Source organism: Limtongia smithiae, assembly GCF_038497785.1.
Source record: "Limtongia smithiae strain NRRL Y-17922 unplaced genomic scaffold V1518scaffold_1, whole genome shotgun sequence".
In the NCBI taxonomy this organism is placed as follows: domain Eukaryota; kingdom Fungi; phylum Ascomycota; class Lipomycetes; order Lipomycetales; family Lipomycetaceae; genus Limtongia; species Limtongia smithiae.
In genome coordinates, this window is record NW_027117622.1 from 867,175 (window position 1) to 876,705 (window position 9,531).

The following is a 9,531-nucleotide window of genomic DNA, read 5'->3' on the forward strand; positions in this document are numbered from 1 at the left end:
TACCGTGGCGTGGCTACTTATCCTCAACGCATAGTGAGGTGGATGCGGAAGCCAAGCATTCTTATTATGCTACCGGCAACACTGATCATGAGCCTTGCATCTGGATCTCTCATTTCTCCAAATCTGAACGTTACTCTCACGCTCGTCTGCCGGGCCCACTTTGCCGAGTTGTCCAATTCCGCCGAAGATTTCGACGAGTCTAGGTGCCAGATCCCCGATGTTCATGCTAAAGTGTCACGAGTTCAGATGATCATTCAGCTGATTTCCGGACTTCTTTCTGCCATTGTCAGCCCTAGATTGGGTGCGTTTTCCGATAGATACGGGCGAAAGCCCGCACTGTTCATTGCTGCATTAGGACCGGTACTTGCGTCGGCCGTATACATGAGTCTGTTGCGTTCTACATACACGTACGCTTATCATTTTATTTTTCTCGCAGGTGTTTTTGACGGCTCGACCGGTTCCATAGTCTCGTTCATGCTCATCTCTCATGCATACGTCACGGACTGCACAACGCCAGGAACTCGAGCGCATGCGTTCAGTATGCTGCGTGCAATACTCTTTGCTGGTTTGTCTATCGGACCTGCCGTGAGTGGATACATCATGGATACCACGAGAGACATTTTTCCGGTTGTCTATTTCTCATTTCCGTTGCAGATTCTGTTTGGGGTATACATCGTGCTCGTGGTTCCGGAGTCTATATCACCAGAAGCCAGGAGTCATGCGCGCGAGATGCATCGTATCAGCAGCGAGTTTTCAGATGCACAGAATCGTGACTTGAAGTATTATATGTCGCAACTCAATGTTCTGAAGCCTCTGGGCGTGCTAAACCCTAAGGATGGAACTCGAAGGGCAGTGAAGAAGAATCTTCTCATCTTAACGGCGAGCGAGATTGCATGCTACGGATGCGAACTAAGCGCAATCATGATCATCATGTTGTACGTGGAACTAGCTCTAGGATGGCCTAGCTCGCAGACTAGTTACTTTATGTCCGTGACGTCATTTGCTCGGGCGATGACTTTGGTCTTCATGTTTCCCGGACTTGTGTGGCTATATCAGAGATACAGGCCGCACGTACAGCACGAAGTTGGAGTATCAAAGGGCGATGTCTTGTATGTTATGACGCCATTAGCACTTGCTGGACATTGTCACTAAATGGTTCCCAGCTTGATCCGACTTTCGTTCGTCTTCATGGCCGTATCATATATACTGATGGCTATAACAAAATCTTCATCTGGGTTTATGTTTGGTAAGTCAGTTTCAAAGCTGTTGTGTCTGTTGTACAGCTTGGGAGCTAACATTAGTAGCCGGTGCGCTAGGTGCAATCGGTTCGTTCGGGTCGCCGCAGATTACTTCCGCGATCACCAAAAACGTGTCAAAAGAGAACACAGGAGCGGTAGGAAAAATCTGCATGACTTATAATGCGGACTGCGTATTAAATCTGTTATAGGTTCTTGGAGCACTGGCATTGTTACAGAATGCTGCGACGATTATAGGCCCAATCATTCTATCAAGCGTTTACTCGTATACTGTTGGCTTTTTCCCACAAGCTATATTTTTGGTGGTCACAGGAATCTACATGGCCGCGTTTATTGGCACTCTATTTCTCACAGAGCATGCTGGCGGCGGATTATACGATAATGACGTGGTGCAAGAAGACGGCGTAGCATTTGGACGTGAGCTCAGTATTGATAACGGTGTCGTCAGATCTGGCATCGAACTAGATTCTAGTTCGATGACAGCACAACGTACCTAGATCATATCACGGCTTGGGTTAAGACTGTAAGTTAATAGAGGGGACAATTGCAGGAGATCAGTTGGTTGTTGGGAAGACTGCTGATCGTATGTTCAGAGGTGGTTTATGAACTCGGTAGTAGCACCATCATCACCGTAGCAGGGCTGGAAAATGTCAAGACCAAAAACTTCCCAAGTTGCGTACATGCAGACGATTCTCTAAAGTGAAATCCGTCGATAATTAGGCGCAGATGACTGCGCTGGATCCAGGCAGCAAGCAGCAGTATAGTCAGGCACGGAAGCTCGGCGAGCGGACTTCGGGTCCTGAACAAAACCTTAAGTGTGACAGTTGATGTCGGGGAGTCGGAGATAGAGAGCGCCGCAGCCCAGATGCCCTTAACCACGATGCCACACAATGCAGCTACGGCTGAATATTAACGAGTAGGGCGGATATATAGGAAGCTAAATCCGGCCATCGGTCGTCGCGTCGACGGGCTTCTCAGTTGTCACAGTCCAACGAGCGCGCCTGGCATTTCAGGCATTGCCAGGCGGATCACAAGAAGCGAGGCGATCAAATAGGGAGTAGCATGTAGGAGTCCAAAACAGCCAACAGACTGCTCGAGTTATGAGTACCTGCCGAGCATGGTACTAGACTAATGTCACAGCCCTCTCCGAGCAGCTGGCACAGAAAACGCGCCATACTCTCTGCGGGCGCGCGTCGCTTTCATGATACAAATTCAAATCCGCGGACGCGTGTGGGCAGTGCACGCATCGCGACGGTGCCGTCGGAGTACGATATCGATACAAGTTCACCTGCTCGCGACTGGCAGGCATAACGAAACCTTAAGCACAAATAAGGTTCCGCCCGGGATCCGAGGATAGGATCGTGTGAGACGCCGCCGCACGCGCAGACAGTCCCCCGGGCGCTCGGGCGCCGCACGCACTCGCGAACCCTAATCAGGCACAATGTCCGCCGAATGGCCAAGGGTCTCTATAGTTAATTCCGGAGCTATCGGACGCACGGTATCGCAGGCCGGGTCAGGCCAACGCGGGCACAATGGGACGCGCAACGCTGCCACCGTCCTTTAAACGCTGCCTTTCCGCCACGCCACTGGAATACTCCTGTCCGTCTGCGCGCCACCCACTCAACTTCATCCTCGCTCTTGACTACTGCCCTCCACGATGTCAGACGTTGAGAAGAAGGCTGCCGATTCGTCTGCTTCGGACAGCAGCAGCACCTCGCCCACTGAGGAAGTCGCAGCGGCGGAGAAGAAGGTCATCAACAAGCCGCATTCTGGCAGCAGATCAGCTTTTGGTAGAGCTCTTCAATGGCTCGACCCGTTTCACTACATGAAAGTGCCGCCGGTGCCCGAGAAACCTGGGATTTCAACTCTAAAGCAAGCCAATTACTTTAGTAGGGCTTATTTCACTTGGATGAACGGCATGATGTTGGTATGTTAAAAACAGCGTGTGACTCTAGGGTCTAGGATTGCTGATTGAAACGTAACGCAGACTGGATATCTTCGTCCTATCGAGGAAGCAGATATTCCTACCGTCGACGAGACGATGACCGCTAATTACTTAACAAACAAATTTTACGAGAAGTTCCAGGCTCATGTTGACAAGGGACACACCAAGCACATTGTTCTACGGGCTCTTGTTGAGACATGCCCTTATGAATGCGCAGTGTCTATGACTTGCCGTGTTATCGTTGATATTATTTGGATGACGGCCCCCCAGCTTTCTCGTAAGATTATCTATTTCGTCTCTGACGCCTACGCCGGAGAGGAGAATAACATGGGACCCGGCGCTGGCATGGTTGTCGGTCTTGTTGCTCTGTTGCATATCAGTTCCATCTGCCAACAGACGTATTTCCAGAATTCTGGTATGGCTGGATCTCAGTTCCGCTCGATTTTGATCAACGCTGTCTATCGGAAATCACTTGTTCTCTCGAACAAGTCGCGTGTCAACTATACAAACGGCAAGATTACCAACATAATGTCGACGGATACCTATCGTGTTGAATTTTGCTGCATGTTCGTTGAGCACATTCTCGATGCTCCTGTGCCGTTGGTTCTCTGTTTGGTTTTACTGCTGGTCAACATTGGTGTGTCTGCACTCTGCGGCTTTGCTCTTCTTATTATTGCTATTCCTATGCTGGGCAAGTTCACCTCTTCCATTGCGCGCTTCCGAATCAGGTCTACGATCTTCACCGACTCACGTATTCGAATCATTCAGGAGATTCTTCAGAATATGCGCATTATCAAATTCTTCGCCTGGGAAAATGCTTACATCAAGAGAATTTTCGATATTCGAAAGAAAGAAATTGCCCTTATTCGCATTATTTTGATCATTCGTTCAGCCATCTTCGCTATCAGTATGATGCTTCCAATCTTTGCTTCCATGATTTCATTCGTCATTCTCAGTGTTACGGGCAACACACTCTCACCGGCTAAGGTGTTCGCATCTCTCTCCTTGTTCAATATTCTTCGTATACCGCTAATGGTGATGCCAATGGGCTTAACCACCGGTATTGACGCACTCATCGCTCTTACACGAATTCAGAAGATGCTTCTTGCGGAGGAGCTCGAGGCTAACGTTGGTTCTGACAAGCTCTTGGAAATTGACGCTGCTATTGTTGCAGATGGTGCGTCGTTCGTCTGGGAGCAAGAAGGCGAGAACGAAGAGGAAGAGGATAAGAAGAATTCTGCCAAGAAGGAAAAGAAGCGATTCTGGAGCAAGTCCAAGAAGCGCAACATGACTCCTGAGGAGGCCAAGGAAGAGGAGGCCAACGAACTGAGCAAGATTATGTCCATTGAGAGCACAAAGATCGGTGGAGCCGGACCTGATTACGCCGACGAGAAGATGGCTCTCGAGGAGATCGTCGAGAGCGAGTCCGCGGAGGAGCGGTCTGCGCTCGACGAGAAGGCGAAAGTCGAGGAATTGGAACCCAAGGATGCCACGGCAACATTCAGCGGTTTACACGATTTGAATTTCTGCATCAAGAAGGGCGAGCTCATCGTTATTACTGGTTTCATTGGCTCTGGAAAAACGTCTCTTCTTGCATCGTTAGTTGGCGAAATGAAACAAACTGGCGGAAAAATGAATCTCGTTGGGCGCGTCGCTTACTGTCCGCAGCCGTGGATTCAGAACTCGACATTGCGTGACAACATTTTGTTCGGTCAGCCTTACGACGAGGAGAAGTACAACAGAGTTATCGTTAATTGCGCTCTGCAGTCCGATCTGGATATTCTTCCTGCTGGTGACATGACCGAGATTGGCGAGCGCGGAATCAACATTTCCGGAGGACAGAAGTCGCGTGTCACTTTGGCGCGAGCTGCGTACTACGGTGCTGACATTGTTATTATGGACGACGTTCTTTCAGCTGTGGATGCGAATGTGGGACGACATCTTGTGGACGACTGCATTTGTGGCATTCTCAAGGGATCGACGCGTCTTCTGGCGACTCACCAGCTACACGTCCTTCCGCATGCTGACCGCATTATCTTCATGAACGGCGATGGCACTCTTATGATCGGCACATACGACCAGCTTCTTGTTTCTTGCCCCAAGTTTGCTGAACTTATTACCTACGGATCCAATAACAAGAAAGAGGAAGAAGAAGAAGGTGAAGAGGAAGAGGAGGAGAAACAGGAGAAGAAGGAGGACACTGTGAAGGCGAAGGCCGACAGCCCCGCTGCCCCCAAGGGACCTGGCGGCAAGCTCATGACGACTGAGGAGCGCCAGAGCAACAATGTCTCTCTTGAAGTGTACCTCGCATACTTCCGAGCAGGGGCGCCCAAGTATATCGGCTGGACTATTGCTCCGATGATCATATTCATTTCGGTTCTCGGATCTGGCGTTCAAGTTTTGACTAGTCTGTGGCTTTCGTTCTGGACTAATGATTCGTTCGATTTGTCCAAGGGCGCATACATTGGTATTTTCGTCATGCTCGGCGTTGTTGCCGCTACTTGCTTTTTCTCGCTGGGTTTTGCCACCACATGGGGTAAGTTGCGCGCCTTTGGCATACGCATAGTGTATGTACTGACATCTTGGTTTAGTTGGTTCTGCCGCGTCTGTGAAGATGAACATTGTAGCTGTGGAGAAGGTCCTGACTGCCCCGATGTCATTTTTCGATACTTCGCCTCTTGGCCGTATTATCAACCGCTTCTCCAATGACGTTGAAGCTATGGACAACTCTCTAGTCGATGCGTTCCGACAGTTTTTGATCTCTGCGACGGGTATCATTTCGGTTCTGATTTTGATTATCGCGTATTTTCACTGGTTTGCTCTCGCGCTTGCACCCATGTGCCTGCTGTATCTGCTTGCAACGGCGTTCTATCGTGCGTCGGCTGTGGACATCAAGCGTCTTGACTCGGTTGCTCGTTCGAAGGTGTTCTCTCATTTTTCGGAGACACTTACAGGCCTTACTTCTGTGCGCGCGTACAACGAGCAGGGCACGTTTATCCGGAAGATGGAGAATGCTCTCGATCAGATGAATCGGTTTTCATTCGTGTTGGTTTCTAACCAGCGATGGCTTTCGATTCGTCTCGAGTCTATTGCGCTTTCGCTTGTACTGATCGCCGGCATGCTCGCTGTGTCCGCTCGTGTGAACATTAACCCGTCTTCAATTGGTCTGGTTGTGTCGTACTGCCTGTCGCTTTCGATGCAGATGGCTATGTTGATCAAGCAGCTTGCGGATGTGGAGAACAACATGAACGCAGCGGAGCGTGTGTATTACTACATGAAGGAGCTGCCGTCCGAGGCAGCGTTCGAGATCGAGGACACCAAGCCGCGGGACACATGGCCGGAGAAGGGCGGAATCGAGATCAAGGACCTGTACATGCGATACCGACCAGGGTTGCCGTACGTACTGCAGAACCTTAACTTGTCGATAAAGGGCGGCGAGAAGATTGGCATTTGCGGTCGTACCGGTGCGGGCAAGTCGTCGATTATGGCGGCGCTGTACCGGTTGGCGGAGCTGTCGAGTGGCTCGCTCTCTATTGACGGGGTTGACATTTCAAAGATCGGACTGCACCAGTTGCGCTCAAAGCTTGCGATTATTCCGCAGGATCCAGTGCTGTTCCGGGGCACGATTCGCTCTAATCTAGATCCGTTCGACACTTACACTGACGCCCAGTTGTGGGACGCGTTGCGCAGGTCGGGCCTGCTGGGCGAGGGCGAGGATGATGCGGTAAAGAAGTTCCAGCTTGACGAGACGGTCGAGGATGACGGCGCCAACTTCTCGCTCGGCGAGCGGCAGCTGCTTGCGCTGGCGCGTGCGTTGGTGCGGAATTTCCAGATTCTGGTACTGGACGAGGCCACGTCGTCGGTGGATTACCAGACCGACGCAAAGATCCAAGATATTATTGTGCGAGAGTTTGCGCATTGCACAATTCTGTGCATTGCGCACCGACTGAAGACCATCATCAACTACGACAAGATTCTCGTACTGGATGCGGGCACTGTGGCTGAGTTCGACGACCCGAAGACGTTGTTCATGAAGGAGGACAGTATATTCCGCAGCCTGTGCCTGAAGGCGAATATTGAGGAGAGCGAGTTCATTACGCGGCCATAGAAGCAGGTTTGAGACTACAAGAACGGAGTAGAGTGGATTTGAATTTTTATCAGCTTTTAGTACAGGGCGTACAATGAGAGCCGAGATAGTTTGCAAGGTTTAATGTAAATGCGAGGTGCATTGTTTTCGTGCGAGTAGAATGTAGGTATTTATAGTGATGTCAATGCATAGATAGGAGACACCAGGAGGAGCGAGCGAGGCGAGTGAGGCTGTGGGGGGGATTACGCGTCGCGAGAGGATGCGATGCAGCTAGTGGAATACGCGGGAGCAATACGCGGGAGCGAGATGGCATGGCGCAGCACGGCGCGCAGAGAAGGGTAGAGAAGGGCGTAGAGAGTTTGGCGAGGACAAGGGGCGACGTCATTTCGCGCGATGCTTGCCCAACAAACAACCGAGAGTCGCAATTGGCAGCAGCATGACGTCACGCGAACCGAGCGCGGTTTAACGGAGTCGGCGGGAGGACAAGTCCGAGTCCGGCGCAGATTAGATGCTGCTCGGAACGGACGTAAGTCAAGCGCGTTGGGATCAAACCGGAGAACACGTTGACCCGACAAGCGAGATCTGCTTGAGGAAGACACCGTTCTCAGCCGCGTCCCGCGCCGCGCAGCAACACGACAGAGGCATATATGTAGCCCGCGCGCTGCAGCGGCGGCGTCCATCCAGCACACCACCGTCTACCTTCTGCAATGGCCACTGCCCTCATCCTCGACACTGACGTGCCTGACGAGCGCAAGGAGTGGATTGGCGTCGCCGACCCGCTTCTGCGGCGTCGCATCCAGAACAGAGTCGCACAGCGCGCTCGCCGTGAGTGCTCAGATTGCGAGTTCCTCCGCCTATCCGGTGGCTAACCCCCTTGTCTGCAGGACGACGCCTCGCGCAGCACAAGGAGCGCAGCAATTCCGCCAGTAGAGCCTCGACCAGCCCTGTCTTGGGCGCCGCCGCGCCGGAGGAGGTTGTTCTCCTGGCGTCGCTCTCGAAGGACAGCACCGAAAGTTTCTCGTGCGAGTCGCGCGGCTCCATATCCTCGTGTGCCTCCGACTCGGGCAGCAGTAGCTGCTCGAGCGACGATTTCTCGGGCTTTGAGGCAGGCCTGCAGATGCACGAGCTGCAGCACGATGTCGCGACGCCACAGCAGATCATTCTGCAGCACCAGCAGGAGGAACTTGACCGGCTTTCGCACTTCAGCACGCTGGTCACTCCGCCTCGGTCCCCAGAGGAGCCGGCGGCGCGGGTCACAACTATCGATCCCGGTGCAGTGTCGATCAACTCGCAGTCGCTCTTGCTGCCATGCCAGGCAGTCGGATCCGCGATGTGCTACAACATCAAGCATCTTCCGCTCGCACACGACATGCCGAATTACCAGGTGTTTAGCGTCTCGCGGCACGAAGCACAGAATATCCCGCCGAGCCTGGTGCCCACAGAGCTGCAAGGACTGATACCGCACGTGCAGTACATAGACGCGCTGCCGTTCGCGTCGCTGCGGAATACGCTTCTCGAGCATCTCAACCTGGGCAAGCTGGACGAGATCGAGTTCTGCAAGGACCTGCTCAACGACGGCTTCCGGATCTGGGGCGGTGACCCAACACTCCCGCAGGCGTGGGAAATCACAGATGGCTTTGCGGCCAAGTGGGGTTTCCTCATGGACGACTCGATCTTCGACACTGCCAAGTTCTGGGCCGGCCAGCGGAATCTCGGCTGCCTCAGCAACTAGCCGCATCATATTCACGACATTTCGATGCGTATCGTCTCCCTCATACTACAATCCCAGGTGGCGTCCTGCGGTCTCCTCTTATACCTCTGCTTGTTTAATCGTTTTGGCAAGGATGCCGCACATGGTGGAGTTTGTGTGTTCTAGCTTATTTGTTTTGTGCTTCGGGATGTAAATTACGGCAATGAAGAAAATCACTGGATGTACATAGATGCATTTTCTGAATAGTCGCAGGATCCCGCCTCGGTGTTTCGTCTAAGAATGTGACCGGCCTGCCCGACTTTGCGGAGTTCGGTTCGCCGAACTTTTCGAAATGGCCCGGGCGCACCAACATGTTGCGGGCCTCGTAACCTCCACCGCGCCTCGCAATTACTCCAAACCTTCATCGGGCGCGCTGCTTACGCACGTCGCAGCGCATCGCGCTAATGCTCCTGTGTGAATCATCAAATAATTATCGTTGATATCATGTCGCCATCCAGCTGGCCGTCGTCGCAGACCGTCTCGGTGAGGACAG

At 52.3% G+C, this 9,531-nt stretch overlaps 3 protein-coding genes across 3 annotated transcripts; all 3 read left to right on the top strand.

Annotated features, from left to right (window-relative positions):
- Positions 1–36: 36 nt before the first annotated feature.
- On the top strand, positions 37–1,639 carry V1518DRAFT_368058 (major facilitator superfamily domain-containing protein; the record flags this gene model as incomplete). The annotated part of the gene is made up of 4 exons (XM_066901242.1): positions 37–1,109; positions 1,164–1,246; positions 1,305–1,393; positions 1,448–1,639. Coding segments are annotated over 4 exons (1,437 nt in total), but the record flags the coding sequence as incomplete, so codon positions are not given.
- Positions 1,640–2,797: 1,158 nt separating this feature from the next.
- V1518DRAFT_408989 (P-loop containing nucleoside triphosphate hydrolase protein) lies at positions 2,798–7,510 on the top strand. Its single transcript, XM_066902258.1, has 3 exons — positions 2,798–3,183; positions 3,244–5,737; positions 5,793–7,510. The coding sequence occupies exons 1-3, from the start codon at positions 2,914–2,916 to the stop codon at positions 7,307–7,309; spliced, it is 4,281 nt and encodes a 1,426-aa protein (XP_066761989.1). The 5' UTR covers positions 2,798–2,913; the 3' UTR covers positions 7,310–7,510.
- Positions 7,511–7,969: 459 nt separating this feature from the next.
- Positions 7,970–9,277, top strand: V1518DRAFT_408993 (uncharacterized protein). The gene is made up of 2 exons (XM_066902259.1): positions 7,970–8,113; positions 8,173–9,277. The coding sequence occupies exons 1-2, from the start codon at positions 7,996–7,998 to the stop codon at positions 9,018–9,020; spliced, it is 966 nt and encodes a 321-aa protein (XP_066761990.1). The 5' UTR covers positions 7,970–7,995; the 3' UTR covers positions 9,021–9,277.
- The last annotated feature ends 254 nt before the right edge of the window (positions 9,278–9,531 follow it).

Bases quoted from the DNA above. Each gene is read 5' to 3' on its own strand.
- V1518DRAFT_408989 (XM_066902258.1), top strand. From the start codon at position 2,914: ATGTCAGACGTTGAGAAGAAGGCTGCCGATTCGTCTGCTTCGGACAGC. The intron at 3,184-3,243 runs GTATGTTAAAAA...AACGTAACGCAG, and splicing joins GGATGAACGGCATGATGTTG to ACTGGATATCTTCGTCCTAT. The intron at 5,738-5,792 runs GTAAGTTGCGCG...ATCTTGGTTTAG, and splicing joins GGGTTTTGCCACCACATGGG to TTGGTTCTGCCGCGTCTGTG.
- V1518DRAFT_408993 (XM_066902259.1), top strand. From the start codon at position 7,996: ATGGCCACTGCCCTCATCCTCGACACTGACGTGCCTGACGAGCGCAAG. The intron at 8,114-8,172 runs GTGAGTGCTCAG...CCTTGTCTGCAG, and splicing joins AGTCGCACAGCGCGCTCGCC to GACGACGCCTCGCGCAGCAC.